Source organism: Panthera onca, chromosome X (genome assembly GCF_046562875.1).
Source record: "Panthera onca isolate mPanOnc1 chromosome X, mPanOnc1 haplotype 2, whole genome shotgun sequence".
Classification (NCBI taxonomy): Eukaryota; Metazoa; Chordata; class Mammalia; order Carnivora; family Felidae; genus Panthera; species Panthera onca.
In genome coordinates, this window is record NC_138357.1 from 27,160,265 (window position 1) to 27,185,619 (window position 25,355).

General features: G+C 46.3%; 1 protein-coding gene across 1 annotated transcript in view; it reads left to right on the plus strand.

Annotated features, from left to right (window-relative positions):
* TENM1 (teneurin transmembrane protein 1) overlaps positions 1–25,355 on the plus strand; it is a 790,868-nt gene that overhangs the window by 738,233 nt on the left and 27,280 nt on the right. Inside the window, exons 26-29 of the mRNA XM_081792970.1 lie at positions 7,561–7,927; positions 9,359–9,869; positions 22,713–22,885; positions 23,980–24,215. Coding sequence (XP_081649096.1) covers positions 7,561–7,927; positions 9,359–9,869; positions 22,713–22,885; positions 23,980–24,215 — 1,287 coding nt within the window. The remainder of the gene's footprint in view (positions 1–7,560; positions 7,928–9,358; positions 9,870–22,712; positions 22,886–23,979; positions 24,216–25,355) is intronic.

Below are 25,355 nucleotides of genomic sequence, written 5' to 3' on the forward strand. Positions count from 1 at the left end.
AGATATTCATTGGCAGAAGAGAGGGAAGTAATTGAAGTAGCATGTTCCGCACTTGGAATTGTACCAGGAATCCTGTCACAAATAACAGTGGGGAATCCAACTAATAAGCTAAAATATTAGCTGTGAAATTGGCTGACAAGTGTATGTGAAATAATATACCCCGATATAAGCCAAATTTCTTGGAGGACACGTAGCTTAGAAGGATTCTTAAGAAATGGAATAAATGAACAGGGGGAAAATGGCTGGTGACATAGAAGCAGGGGAACTTTGAAAGACCGTGACTACTATGTGATTGCACTCAAAAGTTCATGAGATAACCAAGAGAACACTGCGACACTTAGGGACCAGAAGAAATACAGGCATCTCCATAGAAGAATAAATAAATAGCTAGCCTTTACAGAGCTCTTTCTGTGTGCCATGCACTATGCTAAGTAAGTGCTCTATGGAGATTTTTTCAATGCCTATAATAAATGTTTGAGAAGATATTATTACTCTACCCAATTTCTAGATGAGGAAACTGAGGCTCAAGCAAGTTAACTGAGTTTTTCCAGCATTACAGAGCTAGCAAATAACAGACGGGATTTTACCCCAGGAAGTCTGAACTCCAGAGCCTGAGCTCCGAAACACTTCCTTTCACTGCATCTGAACCTTTTCCTACAAAGAGAGTACATAGCTTTCATCAGATTCTCAAAGAGTTTTATAAGTTTAAAAAAAAAAAAAAGAACGAGAAGCAGTGTTCCAGACTCTAAGTACCACGAAGGCAGGGACTAGGCCTGACTAGGTCGGCACTCAGGTGTTTGTCAGGTGGTTGGATGGATGGCTATATTAACGCATGAATGTAATTCACTAGCTGGCCTCCAAATCGGCTCTCCTGCGTTAGTCTGGTCTCCCTCCAGCCTGCCTTCCAAACTGCAGCCTAAGTGATCTTTCTAAAGGACTGACCTGACTGTGTCAGCCCCCCAACTTTCAGGACCTTCAGAGACTCCTCAAACGGTGTAAGTCCTCAGTCCTCAGCGTAGACAGCCCTCCATGGCTTCGTCCAGGGACTCCCGACAGTGGACAGTTTTGCCCTTCAGGGCACATTTGGCTATGTCTGGAGATATTTTTGATTGTCCCGGTTCTAGGGAAGGTGCTGCTGACATCTAGTGAATAAAGGCCAGAGACCCGCGATGCACAGGACAGCCTCCCCACATCCCCACAAAGAATGATCTGGCCTCAAATGACAATCGTGCCTCAGTGGAGAAACTTAAACCTAGTCCCTGGCAAACATTTAAACTTCATTACCACCAGTACTCTTACCTTATGTTCTAGCAGCCCAGACCCGTGTTATTTTTCCCACTCCCGTATGGTTTCTTGCTCCTGTTTTTGTTCACTCTTTTCCCTCTGCTGAAGTCACTCCTCCCACGTCGCTTCACCTCCGTACCTTAGATGACGTCGGATTTTCTCTTCTGGGAGTCAATGCCCCAGACTCCCTCCTCAGTGTTCCCGTGTCACTCTGGGCATGTGTGTAGCACGGCACTTCACCACATTTACTGAGATGAGCTGTTTCTGGATCTGCCTTCCCTCACTTGACTGTGAGCTAATGAGGAGCAGGGACCTATTTTCTTTCCCTCTTTGATAGCACCTGGCACCGAGTAGGCACCCACAAAGCATTGAACCGAAAGATGACAAATGACAGAAACAAAGACCAATCACTCAACCTCTAATAAGCTTTGACCTTCTCAGCCAAAGAGAACAGCTCTTAGATTGATTCAAATGAGGTAAAGGGGAAACCAGAATTGGCGAGGAGAACGTGAAGAAGTGCATCCACTCTTCTAGGTGAAGAATCAGATGACATAGGGGCTAAGAACACAGATCTAAAAATGGGGATGTCACGAGTTTCTTTCTCAAGTGATTGCTCTAAGCATGTAAAGTAATTATCTGGACAAAGAGCCTGACACATTGGAAGCACTCGATAAACAGTACTTTTATTAAAGGCTCAGATGAGTGGGCCTGTAATTTTGTAGATGCTATCGACTAGGATCAGTTCAAAGGAAGGGGCAGCACCTATTTATACTTAAAAAATAAGTCAATTTAAAGAAAAATATTAAGTCGGGGCAGTTGGGTGGCTCATCAGTTAAGCGTCTGACTCTTGGTTTCGGCTCAGGTCATGACCTCATGGTTTCGTGGGTTAGAGCCCTGCACCATCGGCGCGAAAGCCACTTGGGATTTTCTGTCTCCCTCTCTCTCTGCCCCTCCCCCACTCATGCTGTCTCTGTCTCTCTCAAAATAAATAAAGAAATTTGGGGGGCGCCTGGGTGGCTCAGTCGGTTAAGCGTCCGACTTCGGCTCAGCTCAGGATCTCGCGGTCCGTGGGTTCGAGCCCCGCGTCGGGCTCTGTGCTGACAGCTCAGAGCCCGGAGCCTGCTTCAGATTCTGTGTCTCCCTCTTTCTCTGACCGTCCCCTGTTCATGCTCTCTCTCTGTCTCAAAAATAAATAAACGTTAAAAAAAATTAAAAAAAGAAATTTGGGGGAGAAAAAGAAAGGTATTAAGTCAATAATAGTGCAAGTGGTGGATGGGTGAGGCAAAATTCATAAAGACGTTATATGGGCAGCTGAAGTCTGGTAAACAGAACTGAAAGGGAACTGCATTGAATGCCGCGTGGACTAGGTTCCTTCTAGCTCTAAAGGTCTATGACTTTGAAACCAGTATTAATATTAATCCCAATTACCATCCCTTACTTTGTCCAGGCACTGCACTGAGCACCTAGTACCACTATCTCATTTAATCCATGCAGTAACTCTCACAGAGACACCGTCGTTAGCTTCTTTTCCTTGTTGCAGACAACAAAACCAGAGGCCCCTAGAGGGAACCTCATTTGCCTAGGGTTACACAGAGTACAGGAAGGAGCTGGCCTTCAATCTTCAGTACAGTGAGCCCAAGTAGACAACGCTGTGTCTAACGTCGTCGGATTAAGCTTATAATTGAGGAATTTCCTACTTTAGTCTCACTGAGGGCTCATATTTAATACTGCTTTTACAGAGGCGCCTGGGTGGCTCAGTCAGTTAAGCGTCCATCTCTTGATTTCAGCTCGGGTCGTGATCTCATGGTTCGTGGGTTCAAGCCCCACATCGGGCTCTGTGCTGTCAGTGCAGAGCCTGCTTGGGATTCTCTGTCTCTCTCCCTCTCTCTCTCTGCCCCTCTCCCGCTTGCGCGCGTGCACACACACACACACACACACACACACACACACAGTCTCTCTCTCTCTGTCTCTCTCTGTCTCTCTCTCTCTCAAAATAAATAAATAAATATTGATTTTACATACGGATTTTTCCCCTCTAGGACTCTGCTGCTTTATATACTGTTAACTGGGCTCACAATTAGCTGGATCTTTAAACCAACCACGGGACTGGCTGACCTGAGAGTCAAGTCCCTTCAAGGCAAAGTTTCAATTAGCAGAGGAAGCCACAGTGCTGTCAAGGCTTGACATCCAGACCAAGAGCTCCTTTCTGCTCAGGGATACCTCTCAGGGAACGTGGTCAGGAGATGGGCACATTCCACCAGCTGGTGGCTACGCCAATGACCTTTAATGCTAGTTTAGCATAAATATGTTGTGACATTTCAGACAAATTAATGTATTTTTACAAGGTGGGGCAACCACCACAAATTAGGCCAAATGGTTTGCCTGCAGGCCGGGTCACTAGGCAGGGATTCCAGAGCTTCTCTGCTGCTCGTACATCCCTTTCTACTCCCCCCTCCCAAAAGAAATGTTTACTTCTCCCCAGAAACCAGTTGGACAAATGTCAGCAACCCTCAGGGATTAACCTTAGCCCTACCTTGGCACCACAGAATTCCAGGGTCTCTCTGCAACTGATAGATGCTGATTCTGACTGCCAGAACCTGCTCAAGGACTCCGTTCCATATGTTGTGTGGTATGGAAATGCCTCGGTAGTTAACATAGTGCTTCTGTTGTGTGGGTATAAAGCACCAGCTCCTTGAAAAATTACCTGGAAATGGGAGTATTGGACATGAGAAGGATATAAAAGGAACTGACAACCTAAGAGAGGTGAAAAGGTCCAGTTTGTGAACAGGCAGACCTTGGACTACTAAGTAGCCACGCGTCTTTCATTTGAGCAGATTTCATAGACAAGCTGCGCAGCCAAATCAAATGGGAATTAAAGGGATTCTGTGTAGCTAGTACAGAAAGCGTTTCAGAACCATTTCAGAAGCACAAAGGCCACTTTAGTCACAGGAAACTGCCAGAGGGTGACTTATTTGACAGAAAGGAAAACAAACAGACACAATGGCTGGTGTATTTTTGAGGCGATATTAAATCTAATAAACATGACACCGATAGTATTGACTCAAATCGGGTTGGGCAAGTTGGAGACTTTAACGGCTTATCTTCCAACTACCAGCCTTTATCTCAGAGGCAGCCTTGACAGCAGAGAACAGAGTCCAAAACATGTCCTTCTCTGACTCCTGCCAGGTGTGTGCTATCCCCGGCCCCTGCCCTGGCCTCAGCTCTCAGAGCGGAGATAATTAGAACGTCATTTCTGCCAGCTTTGTTTTTTCTGGGTCACTGACTTCAGACTTGATCAAAATAGGAGTGCTATACTGAAATGAATTCATTTCCTCTTCCTCAGCCAGCCCCAGCTTATTTCCTGGGGGACCGTGCTCCATAGGACCAGCTCACACAGACAGCTGCTGTACAACAGCGATAGTGTTTATGGAGATCCAAAGAGGGGGCGCACGGCAGAGGAGTGGGCACCCTCCACAGCAGCAAGCTCTCACTCTCCCTCTCAGTGGCAGGGCGCTGACAGGCACGGGCCTCAGACAGACGTGCTGAGGAACACATCACAGCAAACTGCTCCGGGAGCTGCTAAAGCCGGTGTTTAATGTTTATCCAATGGCCTCAGTCTGAAAGGCTCTGTAGAACATGCATAACACAACTCAGCTTTCTACTCCATTAGCATTCAAATTCCTAGCTGCCCAGAGGCACATGGTACCGACCAGGGAAGGCCAGTCTATGTGGAGGTTGAGGGCACGCAGAGACATGCGGCAGAATGAGGTTGCTGGGTGTCTGGGAGAGACACTCCGAAACGGGGACAGAGAGCCCCAAGTGGTACGAGAGGGAAGGCCAAAGACAACCTTTGTCTTTACAACATCACCAGTTGCCCTCCATTAAGAGACAAGATTAGAGGTAGGGCCTTATCTCACACTGACCTTTGTTCACTTCATTTCTGACTGAATGTCAGGCCTCCTCCAGCCCGGGAGAGAGGGGGCCTCCCAGTGCAGTGGCAGTCCATATCTTCTTTTCAGACCTTTGGATTCAATGAGAAAAACAAAAGCTTCCTTGGGCTTTCACTCAAGGTAAGAAGAGTAGCCACATTACTGTTACTGTTTTGGCCAGGAGTGAGCCAGATTTGTCTGCCTTTGTCCAACCCAAGAGAAGAGCCATACAGTATAGAGTAAGTGGGTGGTGGGGCAGAGAGTGCTGTAACACAGTTCTTGGAGAAGTGCCCAGTGACGAAGAGCTATCGAGGAGATGTCAAAGCAAGTATTGGGCTGACTGCTGTATCCAGGAAGGAACTAGAGTGGAGCCATGTTTGGTTGGCCTGTGTGTCCCAAGAGCCTAGCACACAGCACGTGACACAAGACACAAGACACACGACACGCACACACACGGACGCACGCACACGCGCGTGCACACACACACGCACACACACGCACACCAGTCCTTTTGCCCCTCATTGCCATTAACATGCCTTAAATCCATCGACATCTGTCCATCCCCCACTGTTACCATTCTATTTCAGGTACTATCATCCCCCCACCTAGACCACTGCAGGAGCCTCCTAATTATGGGCCTGCCTCTTCTCTCACCTCCTCTTCCAATATGATCTCAAAAGCAGCCAGTGTGATTCCTCTAGGACCCAGCTATGTCACACTCTTGTTTAAAGCCCTTTAGTGATGTCTCACAGCCATGAGAATAAAGCTGCACATGCACATCCCTTCATTACCTGGTGTATTAGTCTGCTAGGGCTTCCATAACAAAATACCACACACTGGATGGCTTTAATAACAGAAATTTATTTTCTCACAGTTCTGGAGGCTACAAGTTCAAGATCGAGGTGTTGTTGACAGCTTTGGTTTCTCCCGAGGTCTCGTTCCTTGGCTTGCAGATGACCATCCTTCTACGTGTCCTCACATGGGCATTTTCTCTACGCTTGCACACTCCTAGTGTCTCTTCCCCTTCTTATAGGGACGCCGGTCCTGCCATATTAAAGCCCCACCCTTATGATCTAATTTAACTGTAATAACCTCTTTAAAGGCCCTGTTGCCCAATACAGTCACATTAGGGGTTACATGAATTTAGGGGGACACAATTCAATCCATAGTACCTAGCCACTGTCTACCGCCTGATTCTCATTGCTCACTACTCCCATACGCTCAGCATATATTAGACTTACCAAATTATTTGTAGTCACCTGGATGGGCCACATGTCTGTAAATTCTGGACCTTTGTCCATGCTGTTCCCTCTACCTGGATGGCTTTCAACACTTCCCCCTCCCCACCCCACGCCATTTTCATCCCATTTCTCTCCTACCGGTCATTTCGGGTAGTACTTTCTCTGGGAATTCCCCACCTCCCGATTCCTAATCTGAGTGAAGGGCTCTCATACCCTCTCTGCTGTTTCTTTCTCATAACATGGAGAGTCAATACCTAATGACCCTTCCAAGGGCTTTGCTAGACCATGAGTCATTTGAGGGCAGAGGATGTGTCATAGTATTCTTCTGAATCCCCAAAGCCTACCACAAGACTTAGCCCAAAGAAGGTAGTACTCAATGAAAGAACAGATCAACCCGTTTGCAAGAAAAGGGACAGATGGAGTGAACCAGGTCAAGCTAGATGGCAGTACATTACAACTTAGGATCCCATATCACCAGCTGATAGGTTGTGCCTGAGTGTTCCACAAGATGGATGCTATGTCTGTGCTGACGGAAGGTCCTGTCCCCAAAGGTTGCTGTTAGAGTAAAATCTAGTTTCTCCAGTACCATGTTTTCCAGAAGCCTCTATGACTTTGTTCTTCCGTGTATCTACAGAATAGTAAGAGAGAACTGTATATCCTAGTGACACAGAAGCCCTAGAACGTTGGTCCTCAAACTTGAGTGTGCAGCAGAATATGCTGGAAGGCTTACTAAAACACAGATGACTGGGCTCCCACCCCCAGAGTTTCTCATTCGATAGGTCTAGGTTGGGGCCTGAGAACTGACATTTCTAACAAGTTCCCGGGTGATGCCGTTGCTGCTGGTCCGGAGACCACATTCTGCAAAACACGACTCTAGAGGATCCTTCCGGAATTATTGAAAATGAATTTACATTATGCTGAAAATAGTAAAAATGATAAATAGGTTTCCCCAGAAAATGTGATCAACCATCCTCCCCCAGCTTTGCCAGACCAACGTTGCTGAAATTCACGAGATAGGGAAGCGATAAGCCAATTTTTCTTTTAAGGTAAAACTGCCCCTGGAAAGAAATTGTAACCTAACGGTGTGTGTTCTGCTCTTTTCGCAGGTGCGATTAGAGTGGCCAACAGACCTTGCAGTCAATCCCATGGACAATTCATTGTATGTCTTGGATAACAACATTGTGCTGCAAATCTCTGAGAACAGGCGCGTGCGGATCATCGCGGGGCGCCCCATTCACTGCCAGGTGCCAGGCATCGATCATTTCTTGGTCAGCAAGGTGGCAGTTCACTCCACTCTGGAGTCTGCTAGGGCCATCGGCGTGTCCCACAGCGGGCTGCTTTTCATCGCCGAGACGGACGAGAGGAGAGTGAACCGCATTCAGCAGGTCACCACCAATGGAGAGATCTCCATCATAGCCGGTGCTCCCACTGACTGTGACTGCAAAATTGACCCCAACTGTGACTGTTTCTCAGGTATGACCTTTTTAGCAATTCACCAGCTCCCTCTCTGTTTCCAAAAGAAAAACGCGCATCAGAAGAGTCAAAAGGAAACACAGAGTGTTGCCTGTGGACCCTGGGATAAGCGAGTGGAGAAAGCGATGGGTTGGGGTTACGAAGCCTAGTGTCTGGTCGTTGGTCTGCAACCAGCCGACCGAGTGATGCTGGGCAAGCCCCAAAACCTCTTGGGGACTCGCTTACCTCATCTGTTAAAGAGGTCGCTTGTCTCGGTTTTATCACCTTGCTGGCTTGAGGATAAACTAGTGTAACAAAATCTTGATACGGTTAAGTTAAGATCACTATATGAATGTAAGATCATAACACTGTTTGTACTTTGGAGAAAAGGACAGTAGGTAAAACCTGCATTTACTGATTTACCCAAGGCGAAACTCATTTCCCCTAAGTGACTGGTTTCCAAATTAACCGTGTTTGCTATTTGAAAGCCAAAGAGACTAGAACAAGCTGTTTGGAGGACATAGGGGCAAAATAAACTCCCACAGTGGATGTTTCTCAGGACATCACTCTGCTACTTTGATCGCTTAAAACAAACAAACCAAAAAACAAACCTTTCTCCCTAACCCGTAGTGCCCTTTACTTCCAACTGAAATATATTTCAAAAAGAGCCTTTTCCCCCAAACATGGAGCAGATATTCCAGAGAGCAAACAGTCCTCTAAATGCCAACCGATACATTTATTGCTGGGATGTGGCGATCCCTCCATGCTACCTGCAGTCCTGTTAAACTGCTCACCCAGGCCCGAATCATTCTCTTAACCTTTGCCTTTCCTTGGGCCAGAGGAATCAAGAGTGAGCAACTTGGTCAGTAACGACTTTGGATCAATATTTCCAATGTTTTCCTGGACAATTAGTTTTATAGTTATTTTGCTAACTTCTATTTTTCATTCAGGGCAAATCTGATGTTTATTCCAGTTATCAAATTTGATGTTCTGAATAATTGCTGCACTTACAGACTTAGTGTACTTTGACAATGTGACCATGGGCATGAGCCAAAGAAGGGTCCTCTAGGCACAGTAGAATTGCAAAGTCCTGAGGCAGGTCCACAAGCACTGACACGCATGAATCGCCTGGACTTCCAGCCAGATTTCGCGTGGCTCCCGTCATCCGCTGTTTTTTCGCATCTTGCGATACGACACTGAACGGCAGGGTAGAGGATGTCACAAAACCGGTGTTAACTGAGATAATCGCATCTTACTGTTCGTCTTCACTGGTACTGACTCAAGAATTCTGAGGAAGTTTCAGATTTGTCAAGGGAGGGGCGTGCAGAGAGTGTTGGTTCACTGGTTGTTCCCTTTAAAATGACTACTGATGCACAGAGATTTCTCTTTATGGCTGTGTTCTTAGAAATGCTTGCGATGACGATTATTAAAACCACGGTCTCTCTCTCACAGGTGATGGCGGCTATGCCAAAGATGCAAAGATGAAAGCCCCTTCCTCCTTAGCAGTGTCACCCGACGGTACCCTTTATGTCGCAGACCTTGGGAATGTTCGAATTCGTACCATTAGCAGGAACCAGGCCCACCTGAACGACATGAACCTTTATGAGATTGCTTCACCTGCTGACCAGGAGCTCTACCAGTTCACTGTCAATGGAACCCACCTGCACACCTTGAACTTGATAACAAGGGACTATGTATATAATTTCACCTACAATGCCGAAGGTGACTTAGGTGCAGTTACCAGCAGCAACGGCAATTCTGTGCACATTCGCCGTGACGCAGGTGGGATCCCCCTTTGGCTTGTGGTGCCCGGTGGGCAGGTGTACTGGCTGACCATAAGCAGCAATGGAGTCCTGAAAAGAGTGTCAGCCCAAGGCTATAATCTGGCCGTGATGACCTATCCTGGAAACACGGGGCTTCTAGCCACCAAAAGTAATGAAAATGGATGGACGACCGTTTACGAGTAAGTTTCTCATTCTCAGCGTAGGCTTTGTTAAGCTTTTATTTGAAATGGTATTATAGTGGGGAAATGGCTTAGTAATTGCCGGGGGTTGCATGCTATTTTCTCGTAAGAACCACAATAAAAAAAAAAAAATCAAAAGTCACGGAGAAAATTTTACCTAACTCCTAGGGTTCAAACCCATTTCTCCAGAGCAGTTTTGCAGAGCATAATAGTAAAAACATAGATTGAATGAAGAAGCAGGTGTGGCACGGCAGGAGACAGGAATGAGATAGAAGTCCATATACTCAAGAAATTTACAGCATAGCTGGGAAAACAAGGTAGAATTTCATTTAAATAACAAAACTAAGAAAATAGTTCGAAAGCAACAAAGAAGCAGTGTGGCTTCACTAGTGTTTATTGATCCCTGTGGGGTTTCATGAACGAATAAATGAACGTGTGCCAAGCCCAGCCAAGCCCAAGTCAGTATAAGCTGCTGTGGGAGGTAATAGAAGTCAGAATATAAGAACTAGACCCTGGAAAGCAAGTGTGAAATATGTAGGGCAAACGCTGAACAGGAGTGCCTGCACTCCATTGCCTGCTTGTTTGAAATGTGGAGCCAGACACCCCTGTACAGGTCTGGGCTTCCTCGGTTTCCCTGCACGAGTCAGAGAATCTGGCATGTTGTAGCGTTCACAGACTGGACCTGGGATGGCTTTGTTTAACTGGGAATTAGCACAGGGTGTGTCTGACAGCAAGCTTCTAGGAGGTGTCACGACACGGAAAGAGACCATTGTCCTTGCCTTTTCAAGCACGGACAACCTTGTTTGCAGGTCAACTCACTTAGAAGGCTAGTCTGCCAGCCCTTGGCAAGCATCTTTTCCACAAAGGGGAATTGCTGAATTTTTAAGCAGTGCTCTGAGTGAAGATAATCTATGGAATCTGAACCCAGAGTCCGCAATGGCATTAAAGTCGAAAAGCGTGACAAGTGGAAATGTTAAGTATGAGGGGTTCCCGGTGTGACTGTTCTGTGAGGAGGCAGGCATCGTGAAGGCGCTTTGTCCAATCTCCTGCAGGCCTCCAGAGGAAAGGGACAAAACAATTGGCCTTCACATTTTGGATCGTTTCCCAAAGAAATGCCACTTATACAAAAAAGCTGGACAGCTGTTTTAGTTTCGCTGAGAAATACGTGTTTAGTTGTTGCTGTTGCAAGTCTTACTCTATTTTTTGAAAAATTTCTCTTACATCTTAATAAGAGTCATAAGAGCCCCTGTTCACTGAACGTTTACTATGTGCCAAGTAGTAGGCTAGGTGATTTCCGTGCATCATTTTACTTGATCCCCAGAATAACAACATGGGATAGGTGCTCCTGGTATGCCTATTTTATGGATGAGGAAACTGAGGCACAGAACGGTTAACTTGTCCTGGTTCACACAGATGTCCAGGATTCAAACTCCCAACAGTCTGTCTCAAGAGCCCAAATTTGTAAATACACTACCCTGAAGAAAGATAAAGTTTCTAATGAGAATGTCTTTTTCAAAAGTTCATGCAACATCCCACCGCACCTGAAATTAAACAACTGTTTCGAAAGCTAATGGTTGACTTCGGTCAAGCAACAAGAAATGGCTGAAGAATTAACTACTTTTCAAAATAGCAGCTCAACCATTCATTCGCTGAGTCATCGATTCATCACATTGTACACTTTACGTATATACAATTTCTTTGTCAATTATACCTCCATAAAGCTAGAGGGGAGAAAAAACAAAAGTAACCAGTTTATTCAACAAATATTTATGGAGCACCTAATCAGTGCCAGTCAGTATCAAGTACTCTATCCCCCTGGGGCTGGGGATACAGCTGTGAACAAAACAGATAAAAATTCCTACCTTCGGGGCACCTGGCTGGCTCAGTCCATAGAGCACGCAACTCTTGATCTCAGGATTGTGAGTTTGACCCCACGTTGGGCATGGAGCGTACTTAAATGTTTTTTAAAAAATCTCTACCTTTGTAGAGCTTACATTACGCTGGAGGGAGACAATAAAATGTACAGAAGTTCAGATGGTGATAAAGTCCTGTGGAAAACTAAAGCGGGGTAAGGGAGATCAAGAGAGTGGGGCCGAAGGGGGTTTTATTTTGGGCTGCGTGGTCAGACAAGGCCTCACTAAGAAGGTGACATTTCAGTAAGTCCCTGTAGGACATAAAGGAGTAAGCCATATAGATATCTAGGAGGAGGGAAGAGAGAGAACATTCCAGGCAGAGAGAATAGCAAGTGCAAAGGCCCTGCAGCAGGAGCCAACCTGATGTGTTCAAGGAATACTAAGGCAGCCGGTGTGACTGGAATGGAGTAAGAATAGTGGGGAGATAAAATCGGTGAAGTGGCCAGGCCTACTTTATGTAGTACTCTGTAAAGACTTTGACTTTTATTCTGAAGTGAGATGTAGAACCACTGGAGAGGTTGAAGTAAAGGAATGATGTAATGTGACTTAATTTGTAAAGAATCAGTCTGTATTGAATACATCAGACCGTCTGGTGGAAACAGGGGAGCCCGGTGGTGGAGAGAGGAGGGGTCTGCAATACTCCAGGCAAAAGATGACAACTTAGACCAGGGACTGAAGGCAGCAATACGTGGTAAAATGCTAAGTATATCTTAACAGTAGATTTAGCAGGACTTACTGATAGATTGGATGTGGAGTGAAGAGAAAGAGGGTTAGAGAGAACTCCAAAGGTTTTGGCCTGAGCAACGGGATGTTGAACTATTTATCAACATGAGGAAGAGTGTGCAAGGAATACATTATACTGGGCAGGAGATCAGGAGTTCAGTTTGGGATATAATCAGTTTCCTTAGACATCCAAGTGAAAATATCAAGTAGACAATTGGCTATATGCATCTAGAATTGAGGGGAAAGGCTGGAGATTTCAAATTGGGAGATCCACATTTGGTACCCACCAGTGGTTAGAGTGTATTCAAGCCATGAGATGGGATAAGAAGAAAAGATGATGACTAGACCTGGAGCACACCAACGTTTAGAGCAGAGGATATGAAGAGAAACCGGCAAGCGACCAGATGGACAGCCCAGTGAAGTAGCAGGAAAAGCAGGAGAGGAGGATGTCCTGGGAGCCAAGTAAAACAGGAAAGCGCGCTCAGCTGTGTTAGATACTCTGGATAAGTCAAGTAAGATAAGGACTGAGAATTGACCGTTCAATCTAGCACCGTAGAGGTCATTGTTCACCTTGAGAAGGGCAGGTGCCGTGGCACCACGGGGGACAGAAGCCTGAGCAGAGCTGGTTTCAGAGAGAATGGATATACACATGTTCACAGCAGTGTTACTCATAATAGCCAAGAATTGTGAAGAACCGTTGTCCATCAGGACACGAGCACACAAACAAAATAGGGTACATCCATACCATGGAATGTTATTCATCCATAAAAAGGAATGAAGTTCTGACATATGTTACAACATGGATAAACCTCAAATACATTATGCTAACTGAAAGAAGCCAGTCACAAAGGACAAATATTGTATGAAGTGTCCACAAACGGCAAATTCATACAGGCTGAAAGTGATTGGTGGTTGCCTGGGTCTGAGAAAGGGAATGGGAATTGGCTGATAAAGAGGATGGGGTTTATTTCGGGGGTGATGGAATGTTCTAGAAGTGGTAGTGATGATTGCACACATTGTGAATGCACTGGAAGCCACTGAATTATATACGTTAAAGTTTATTTCTTGAGAAAGAGAGAGTGCACGTGCGAGCAGGAGAGGGGCAGAGAGAGAGGGAGAGAAAGAATCCCAAGCAGGCTGTCAGCACAGAGCCTGATGCGGGGCTCGATCTCACCAATGTGAGATCATGACCTGAGCTGAAATCAAAAGTCGGATGCTTAACCTACAGACCCACCCAGGTGCCCTTAAATTGTATAACTTTAAAATGGTGGCTTTTATGGTATGTGAATTATATCTCAAGAAGAAGAAGATGATAGTGGCTGAGAGGAAGGAGATTGGAGACAATGAGTAAAGATTTCTTAGGGGTGCAACCCTTGTGGGAAACAGTACGGAGGTTCCTCAAAAAAAAAATTAAAAATAGATCTACCCCTATAATCCAGGAATAATACTCCTGAACATTTACCCAAAGAATACAGAAACACTAACTCAAAAGGATATATGCATCCTTATGTTTATAGCAGCATTGTTTACGATACCCAAGCTATGGAAACAGCCCAAGTGTCTATCGATGGATGAAAGGATAAAGATGCGGTATGTGTATACAATGGAATATTACTCAGCCATAAAAAAGAATGAAATCTTGCCATTTACAACAACACGGGTGGAGCTAGAGAGTATAATGTAAGCAAAATAAGTCAGAGAAGGACAACTACCATATGATCTCATTCATAGATGGAATTTAAGAAACAAAGGAAAGCAAAGGAAAAAGAGAGAGAGAGAAAGACAAATCAAGAAACAGACCCTTAACTATACAGAACAAACTGGTAGTTACCAGAGAGGAGGGGGGATATAGTACGGGGATATAAAGAGTATACTTACCATGATGAAAAAAAGTAAAATTATTAAAAACTAAAAAAGATATATTCTTCAAACTGTGTTCGGGGGGGAAGCTTCGAAGGGAACACCAGGTTATTTAACCTTTGGATCAAAGCTATTGGCACCACTTATGGATCTGTGGTAACTTTTTTTTTTTTTTTTTGGATTTGATTTCAAGGGTAAAGGATGACATTGATATGGTTGCAATAAATTATGTGATGCATGTAAGAAGAAAAGAACTCTTCTGAGAAGCTTTGCTGTAAAGAGGAGCAGAGAAATTGGAGCAGGGGTAGGGAGAATGGGGTAGGCTGAAGGAGTTTTGTTCTTAACGAGCAACGTAACAGTATATTTGTATACCGATGAAAATGATCCAATAGAGAGGGGAAAAGCTGACAATGCCAGATAGAGAATAGAATATTGTGGTCAGATCAGGTCGTGCGCCTGGTTTCCACTGGCAACACGTTGATGCAGGCACCGTGTGGCAAGCAAGATACGGTGCGTGGAGCCCAGGCCTGTTACCAGGACTTGACTGGCAGTGAGTGAAAGGTATCAACATCACTGTTGCCAAATAATCAATGTTGAGCCTCTAAGAGGTGAGAAATGCAGGCATTCACATGGGGGTAATTATGGAGTTTTACAGCCACAAAGTGACATTAGAAGTTATTTTAGGGGCCCTTGCATGGCTCAGTCGGTTAAGCGTCCAACTCTTGATTTCGGCTCAGGTCACGATCTCACGGTTGGTGACTCCGAGCCCCATGTTGGGCTCTGCGCTGACAGAACGGAGCCTGCTTTTAATTCTCTCTCCCCCTCTCTCTGCCCCTCCCCTGCTCACGCTCTCTCTCTCTCTCAAAAGAGATAAAAACTTTAAAAAAATGTTTTAAAAGAAGTTACTTTGCAAATGAGGAAACTGAGGCCCAGATAGGGACACACTCCCCTCTTCACAGTTGCTCACTGGCTGAGCCTTGAGTCAGGTCTTTGAGCATCCAGTTCAGTGTTCTTTCCACTACTACCCTCACTGCCTTCCAGAAAAAAGAGGAGGATCTGGGATTGTTAAGAGTGACCATGGGAAGTCTGAGGAGCTAGACTTTCCCTCCAGGAGCAGGGAATGAGGAGTGTGATAGCACCATGAGAGAGAAAGGGGGCTAAATACCCACTTCTTCCTCCTCCCACCTTAACTCCAGCCAGGATTATGCTGAAACCCTCCTAACTGAAAAGCATCTGTGGAGAGAAAGCCCGTCTTCCTCCTGAAGCAGTCCATTCTGGTACCGAACGTCAGTGCCCAATGTGACACTGCCCCTGTCCCTTCTTGCCCGCACAGAAACGCATGAGCAGTTTCCCACCCTGCACGACGTAACTGATTCTTCTTACGGTCTTCTCTGTACAGAGTCTGACTTCTTTCACTTTTATCCTCCAAGGCGTTAAGCCAGTCCTGAACACTCCTTCGAGTTTTTCTCTGTCCTTCTGAAGCTGGGGAACCCAGAATTGGACCCACTATTCTAGTCCAGGGTCAGAGCCCTGCCGAGGTCGCTAGAGTATGGCTGGGCCGCTGCTGCCAGGCCCTCCTGACAGAACTCGAGCGTTTCTCCGAGGTGAGGAGGCTGCCTTCTGTGGCCAGAGGGGACAGACTGTTTGCCAAGGTGGAAATGGAAATTGTGCTCTGAGAGGAGAGACAGAGAAGCAGAAACAGAAGCAAAATTTGGCAGGACGGAGGACTGCCGCGTCCAGGTAGCTAAGCCCGCAATCCATCCAGCTTCTGATTATCTGTGGCGATGGGGAGAAGAAATGACACGGATGACCCTGGACAGTGGGTCATCCAAATGGGATTTTAAAATGCATCTTGTGCAGTGGTAGTATGTGGGCTTGTATTAGGTAATGTGATGTTGTTTAAATAGTTCATTGATTTTCATAATTCCGTTTGACTTGGACCAGGCTCAAAATTGCACACCCCAAGTATTAGTACTTGATGCTTGACTGCCCCTACGCGTCCTGAATGTCACGGGGAAAGCTGACCACAGACAAATGGCTCACGGAGAGGTGACTGTCAAAGCAGGAATACCGACCAAAGGAGGCAATTCTGGCCCGAGGGGGCTGGCGGGTTCCTAATTGCAATGACCCTGCCACAGCGGGGGCCCACGGGAGGGGCCCAGCAAACACACAGCAGGCAAGCCTTCTTTGCCCAGGAGCCTGCAAGAGCGGCCAGGATGCCCTTGCTTGTTTCCCAAGCATTTCCCTGGCAGAGGCTTCTACTATACTAAACTGGGAAGGTCCCAGACTGAGGCCAAAGCTTCAGTGTGTCACTGCTGCTGGTCCAGGCTGAGCAGATAGTTCCTCAGGCCCTTGACCATGTGAGAGCCGTCCACTCGAGACTGTGACTTTACATGATTTCTTGATCCCTGGTCTACTGTATTCTCTCTCTTTCCGGCCCTTGTTAGCACAACCCCCTGCCACCCCCAAAAAAAGCCATCCACTGACAAATTGGAAGGCCCTCATAATAGCTCTGAGTGCCTTCTAGGCTATTTTATAAATGCTCGATTTTATGGAAGGTGGCTAATGAGGGATTCTCCCTCCTCCCTGGTAAGATTAGAAGTAGGGGGGAGGGGCAAAGCGAACAAGCCATGCCTCTGGGGGATACACCTGCCTGGGCATAGGATGTGATTCCCATGGAGAACTGGTTATGTAAATGAATAATCAGTCTAAACACATCAAAATGTTTCCAGTGTTTTCTAGAGTCTCAGAGTAGAGAGGGAACTAAAGCACCACGTGGTCCAGCCCCCTGTCTCCAGGCAGGCGAAGGATTTCAGTTAAACAAGAACAGAGAATTGTCAACCGTCCCTTCAGGTCTCCTGAGACAGAGACTCTCAACACCTTTGCTCAGTCACCTCTCCATGTATGTGCGTTATGCCCTTGATAAGGATCAAGAATGAGCAGACAGAACTGTCGTGGGTCACGCTGGGGAGAACTGCAAGAGCGACAGGGAGTGAACAGAGGGAAGAGAGGCTACCGGCCTCCAGTAGGCCGGTAGGAAAGCTTCCAGAGGCTGGTAGGAAGGATTAGCTGCAGCGCATAGGACATCTACATAGGCAGAGCCTGGCCTCCCGGTACCACCGTAGCTGGCTCTGTCTCTTCTGTGAGCACATTGGCTCTTGTATCCACCCATCCCTTCCGTTTCCACTGGTAGCATTTTATTTCACTCACTCAACAAGTAGATGTAGTGAGAATCTACTCTGTGCCAGAGAAAACAGGCACGAATGAGACAGGGGTGCCCTCCCTCTATGGATAGGAGCTTACAAACTAGTGAGGAAGACAAATCCCAATGATGGGCCATCACAGTACACTGAATAAAGGCAAGAGGCCACCATCTTCCTACACAGACGAAGGCTGCAGCCTTTCAACATGCCTTCCTGCTCCACATATCCCCTTCTAAGATCTGCTGCCACCAAAGTACTGCTTTCATCACACTCTTCTCTCCCTAAAAGGCTTGTATGTCTCTCCACTCTCTACTGACTACCTGCTTTCCTCCAGAGCCTGGTACCCCAGTTCCCCTCTGCTCTGGCTCCAACATGCCTCTCAACCTTATCTCCCACTACCCTCCTAGAGGAACCTTGTGCCCCAGCAAGCCATTCCTTTTTTTTTTTTTTTTTAAGTTTATTTTGAGCGAAAGAGCAGGATGGGGCAGAGAGAGAGAGAGGGAGAGAATCCCAAGCCAGCTTCACAATGTCAGTACAGAGCCCGAGGCGGGGCTCGAACCCACGAACCACAAGATCGTGACCTGAGCTGAAGTCAGACGCTTAACTGACTGAGCCACACAGGTGCCCCAACCCAGTTCTCTTAAAGGACATCCCAGCCACCTGCATGCTTTTCTTCATACCATCACCTCTCTTTGGAATGCCTTCCTCTCCACTCCCATCTCTACCTACCAAGAGTTGAGCTTCACCTACCTTCTAGAATTTAAATACCATCTCCTTCTCTTCCTTTTCTGTTCAGCCCAGCTGGAAAGACTTCTACCTCCTCTGAGCTTCTATAGCTTGTTTACAGAAGCACATGGCAATATTCTGGCATTAGAGTGATTTGTGTGAATGTCTTATCTGCCCCGCTAGGCTTTGAATTTCATTCAGCACTGTACCTCTGGTACCTCACACGAGACTGATACTTATTGAATAAAGGACAAGTGGAGATAGAAGGGCATTATGGACTTGGAGCCGAATCAAAGGAAGCCAAATGAAGTTATTGGTGAGGAAGGGGACTCCAGCATTTTCCACAGAATGCTTATATTAGGTTGGTTAGGTTTCTGGCATAAAAAAGGGCAAAGGGCCTGTTTTCCTTTAAAATATAAGTAATGAATTTCCTTCTATAATCTTTAATATTTTCTTCAAAGCAAGGTGGAGGAGCTTCTAGTTTTTACGCTGCATGGTTTAGCTCTGGCTTAAATTGTCCTCAAGGGAACAGGGCAGGCTATCCCTTGTGAGAAAATATCAGACCAAATATATTTTTCATAATGTGTAAATATCACCCTACCCCAACGAAACTATACGCGCCTCCAGGACCAGAATGACTTCTGAACTTCCTTTACAAATGTCTTCTTTGCTCCAATGGGGGCATGCGCGTGCACACACACACGCACACACATCCAGGTGCACATGGTCTATCAAGGTGCTGAGCAGAACAGGAGTTATACTCAGTTCTTCACTGATTGGTGTCCCGCGAGACCCTCAATAGTGGAATTCTGTAAAATCGCGACAGGAAGGGACGATCTGATGGCAAATCTCCTCTTACTAGACCCGCTTCTGATGACTATGAAGACTACAGTCATCACCTGATCACACAATTCACCAGCCAGCATTTGCAGGCCTCGTTAAGCGAGTGCTACTCTGAGCCACGAGAAGGAGGGGCTTGCTACCATGTTGTGGCCTGAGGGGATGGGTTGCAGCATATTGGCTTGTACCCCGCACCAAAGGATGCAGGCACCAAAGGGAAACACACAACATAAGAGGTTTTGATTAAACTTGTATCTTTGACATTCAGTCTGGAAACATGCATTCCCCTGTGACGGAGAGAAAAACCTCAAGTAAGCCATAGGAAATCAAAGGCTCCCTTTATTTCTTATCCACTTTTGAGCAATCTTTCCAAAGTTGTGGGAATTATGCACTGATGAGTACTTCCGGCTGTCACTCTTCCTTGGGAAGTGACCCCACGGAAGAGAGGTGGGCTATATGTTTAGACCTAGGACCATACAAATGACAGAGACACCACGTGAAAGATACCACCAAATGTGATTGCTAGGACTGACTGGCAGAACTGGGGTATGTCAGTGTGTTGGATAAAGTGCTTCAGGGCTATTTTGGGGGTATTTTTCCTTCATTTTTATTGAGATATAATTGACACACAGCACTGTAGAAGCTTAAGGTGTACAGCCTAATTACTTGACTTCTAATATTGAGAAATGATTACCAAAACGAGTTTAGTTAACATCCATCATCTCATAAAGAGAGAGAGAGAAACAGTTTTCTCCTTCTGATGAGAACTTTTACAATCTGCTCTCTTAGCAGCTTTCCTATATACCATACATCAGTGGGAGCTATAGTCGTCATGTTGTGCATTACATCCCCAGTATTTATTTACCTTCTAACTGGCAGTTTGTGCCTTTTGACTACCTTTCTTCGATTCCCCCACCCACCCCACCTCTGGTAACCACAAATCTGATATTTTCTGAGTTTGGTATGTGCGGTTTCTTTTTTGTTTTAGATTCTACACGTGAGATCATACACTATTTGGCTTTGTCTGACATATTTCACTTAGCATTACGCCCTCCAGGTACAGTGCTTTGTTTATGATAGACTTAAAGTCAAATATGCATTTTCAAGAAGGATGCATGTCCAGCCATGGAAAGGAAATCAGGCAATATAACTTTAGAACTACCCAGCAACTGGGAAGGGCTATGGAAAATTCTACCTGATCCCCAACACCATTGTTTCTTTCACCAGAAAAGGATCAGGCAGCCACCTCCCAGCTAGATCTTTCCAGGTAATTACAGTCTTATCCAGCACTATTTATCTTTCCTCTCCAAATGTCCTCCTGTCAATTTGGAGAGTGGGGATGGGAACAGAATATGTAGGAACATGGCTGTGCTCTTGGGAATAAGCTTTTAAATGTATAATCTCAGACAAAGAGCGCCAGTGACTGAGCTTAAAAGGTGTCTGGAGGAGAAGGGTTTAGGAAACCAGGCTTATCCACTGGCCACTGCTAAGTCTCGTTGGACTTTCTGGCACTTGTACCTCTGCTCATGGATGGCTCGGATGGCATCTGATGTTGTCGTCTTGCCCTGAGGAGTGGACACATCCACTGTCCTCCCCTTTAGATGAAATCTTGCTTTAAAACAAGAGGCCGTGTGACTGAGAAAGAAGGAAATTGCCCCAAGCTGGAAAGCCTGTTGGGAACTTGCATGCATAGCATCTTAAGTCAGATTTCCTGGGGGAATGACCATGAGTGACCTTGCCATGATTTGAGGAAACCACTTAGAAATCAGGAAGGGTAATCCAATGAGGCAGAGTTGCTGTCAATGGATGTGAAACAGAGAGGAGCTGTCTGCATAATCCCGGCTGTGGGGCCCCAGTCTCCCTTGTGAGGAAGGCAGCTTCCTTCTCTCTGCTTCTTGGAAACACTTTGCCGCAGGGAAAAGCAGCTTGGCACCCTGGGATGATTAAAGGTAGACGTTGTTTTCCTATCCTGGAAGGAAGACCAGGCAGACGGGTTTGAGACTGTGCTGGGCACTCAAGCCCTTCCGTGCCTGTTTCTCATCAGGGGCCTGGGATTTACAGCCACAGAGCCCCAGAGCAGACCATGGGCAAACAGGCTGAGCGGGGCCCAGGATTCTGCCATCAACCCCAGGCACAAACAGTACCCTTCGGCCTTTGCTTGCTAATGAGGCCTTAGCTGCATAGTAGCAACACACCAATGACCATTTGGACTAAAATGCACTTAAACAAAGGATGCACCCAATTAAACGATTGGGCTTGGCATGTCTGTGACATCAAATGACCTGATTGTTTTTATATGCATACATGACTGTCTAAACCATTAGCATGTGTGTGTGCGCGTGCGCGTATACACGTGGCACCGAGCTTGGGGTGGCACTGTGTATAGCCCCAAGTTCAGTTCCGTCTGATAAGGTAAGGTCCAGCCCCCTCTCCCAAGCCTACCAAAGGCTGGTGTAGGTTTTAACATTTGAGCGACTCTCCAGGCTGAGTTCTTTAAAACCTAGTGAACTAACACTAAATCACTGTGCCATTTTGCATAATTGTCGGGGGAGGAAATAGTGAAGCCAGACTTCGCCATCGTGTCCAGGCTGTACCCTGCTTACTTTGGGTAAAAAGAATATAATTGTTTAACATATTAAAAGCAAATAAAAGTGCTTAAATATTTTGTAATTTGCAACTTGAAAAGAAAACAGTAATGGGTTTCCAAGTGCATGCCTTTACTTTTAATGAAGTGTTTATTTTTCATGGTTCTATTGGCAATAAAAGAACAGCTCCACATCAAAAGCCTTCAGGGAAGCGGTTTCCATTTGGAGGACAGTGAGATTGCCAATCATTCCGATTTTTTAAAAAAAAAAGTAAACTCACTAGACTATATTTCCAGATATATGTTATTGCCTATTATCCCAGGTAATTATTTTTTTTGTCTTTTACTCATATAGGCAAATTACAACGCATTATGTACTATACTCTAAAAAGATTAAAAAAAAAAAAATTAAGTGACACTGGGATCAGGGGGCTCCAGAACGTTTTGATGAACATGTTTCCATTACCCTCCGTGCTTGTTCATTTTGTTGAAAGAATGATTCATTCATTTCAAATTTGGCAACTTAAACGGCAAATATAATTTTCCTATCACAATGCAAAATCAGTTTATTGCCCTTCCAGACATTGGGGCGGTTCTTGCCCTTTTTTCCTTTGCCAACAGCACCCTCTGCTGGTGTCTGTTATCCATCACATGTAATGGGATCGACCCAAATTGCAAACGGAGGCCTCCCTGCAACATTACACACAGCAGGACATGATTCATAAATCAGTTTTCCACCCTGGTGATTCATTACCAGATATATTTTTTCTGTAAAACAGCACAGCTCAAGGAAGTCATCAAGAATTCAGAAGCTGCAAGAAATACCTTCGTTTGATTAATCATCTCTCTGACCTTTTTCTTCTTATTGAACAAGGTTAATAATACTTGTTATCACTCAAAGTTAAACTGTATTAGCTGCCAAGTGATTTTTATTTGCAAAGGCCTGTTATCACTGCCAAGAGGCTTCAAAGTCGGGATCGGTTACATTCCTCAGGTATGACCCCGAGGGACATCTGACCAATGCGACGTTTCCCACTGGAGAGGTCAGCAGCTTCCACAGCGACCTGGAGAAGCTGACAAAAGTGGAACTAGATACTTCCAACCGTGAAAATGTCCTCATGTCAACCAACCTGACAGCAACTAGTACCATATATATTTTAAAACAAGGTAAGGATACTTCCCACTTCGCCTATCTTAACTTCTGCCTTCAAACCTCTGCACGCCATTAATAAATAGAATTCGCTCCTGGCTGAGGAGATGGCTTCTCCTCCCTATTTTCCAGCTACAGAGGCTAAAACCCAAACGAAACCACACCTTTCACAAAGTTCACGTTGCCACATTGGGCCACATCTCTGTGGGAGCTGTGAGGTTAAATCCCTGCCAAATCCGCTCCTCCTTCAGGTCATTTCCCAACACCCAGCTGTTTGTAAAGCTCTTTCGGGCTCTGATTGGGTTATATTAAAGAAATGAAGTCTGTGCCCCAGCTGAGATTAGCATTCTAGATCAATGCTGACGTGAGGCAAGAATGTAAGTGAAACGAGAGAATTAAAATCTCATTCTAGTCAGAGAGAAAAGTAAGAATGGAAGAAAAAGGAAAGGAAGCCTGGAGGGAGGGAGGGGAGAAGGGGCAGAAGGGGAGAAGGAGGGAGAGGGAGGGAAGAAAACAGAAGAAAACGGAAGGGAGGGAGGGAGGGAGGGAGGGTTGCATTTGGAGGGAATGTCTTGTTTTCTCTCTGCCCAGCCATGAAGAACTGATTCCGTTGTTAGGTTACGGGCCCAGACGCCCAAGTGTCCAGAGTTCAGGTTCACTCTGAAAGGATCGGTGGTAGCAACCTCTGTCAGTGTTACCGTGTCGCTAGGTCAGCCGGTGTCCCCAGGCAGTAAGGAGGCAGAGTTGAACTTCGTCTTCTCCTTCTAGCTCCCAGCGTGTCAAACTGAGGAGGCCAACCCGCCAGGTCCCAGATGGATTCTGTGAGGGAATTCTTTAAAACTGAAAAAGAGAAAGCCAAACACAGCCTGCAGTATTAGGAATCTTTGATCCAAGAAACAAGGTACCCCAGCTATGAAAATAACGAGACCCAGACGGACAGAGAGCGCGTCGGCCTGTCAGAGGGGTTGGCTAGCCCAGAAGGCAGTTGGGCCCGTAGCGGCCCCTCTGCTCACCCCGCCCCAGACTTGCCTCCTGAGGCTCCGCTGGTCTCTTCTCTGCCTGCCGTGCTTCCCTTTCTCCCCCTCTTCCTCCTTTGCTCCTCTGTCTACAGAAAATACCCAGAGCACCTATCGTGTGAGTCCGGACGGCTCTCTGCGCGTCACCTTCGCCAGCGGGATGGAGATCAGCCTCAGCTCGGAGCCGCACATCTTGGCCGGGGCGGTCAACCCCACCCTGGGCAAATGCAACATCTCCCTGCCCGGAGAGCACAATGCAAACCTCATCGAGTGGCGGCAGCGCAAGGAGCAAAACAAAGGCAACGTTTCGGCGTTTGAAAGGAGACTGAGGGTAAGGCTTGGGGCCCGGCGCAAGATCCGCAACTGGCGGTTTAGGTTGGAAAACCACACAGCCGCCCTGATCTGAAGTCCCATCGCAACAAAGCTTTTCTGGGTGACTGACTAGCGTATAGGATACACTAATTTGAGAGAGGGTGCTAACGGCTGATAATGGTTCAGTGTCCTTAAATGAACACTCTAATAGGAGCATTCTTTGTCATTAGCCAGCTGAAGTGCTCTAATAGTAGCAATTTCAGCCACCAAGAAAGTCTGGGTGGAGAAATGGGTTTAGTAGGGAGGCCCTCCAGAATCCCTTCCAGCGTGCTGGGGAGATGGTCATCAGGCTCACTACACTTGACCCAGCTCCCTGCTCCGGGGGTAGTTTATACTTTACGTGGAAGGACCCGGCAGGCACCCACACAAGGACGTGAGACAACAGGCAACATCTGGGCAAAGGCAGGTGCAAAGGAGGAATCGGTGAGTGATACTATTGCCGTGAATACACTATGAAGGGCTAGAGGGGTAAAGGACTAGCGCCCAGATGTGTCCGGTGGTGCTCAGAGACAGCTGTCCGGAGGACATGAAAGGTTGCAGGGTTTTCACGTCCTTACCAGGCACAGTTCCCCGCAGTTAACCAGAGATCTCTGTCAAACCTGCCTTCCTGCCACACGCAAAGCCTCCGAGCACCACGGCACTCTGTCTGCCTGTCCCTTCTTCGTGTTAGGATGATGTGACCAACTTTCCCAATATAGTAACATTCAATATCAGCCCCAGAGCAACTGCCAGCCCGAGGGAAACAATCAGTCACAATTGAGGCCGGGCCTGCCTTGAGTGCCTGGATACCCGGGATGCTCGCGCTTTCTTCACTCCCGGTACAAATTCGCTCCCGGTGAAAATGTGGTAACCTTTAGGCTGTGGAAATGCAACGCCAAACAACCACCGGATTCCAGTAAGAAGCGGTCGATCCAGTCCAAAGGCGTGACGTGGACAAAACAATCCAGCACTCACTTTTTCGGGCAGTTCTGTTGGTGACACACAGGCACAGACTTCAGTGATTTTGTAATGCCACTACAGCTGTCTACAGGCACAAGTCAATTGTCTGTTTTGATTCTACCACCGGTCTCCAACAGGACATTTCCTGCTGATACGCCCC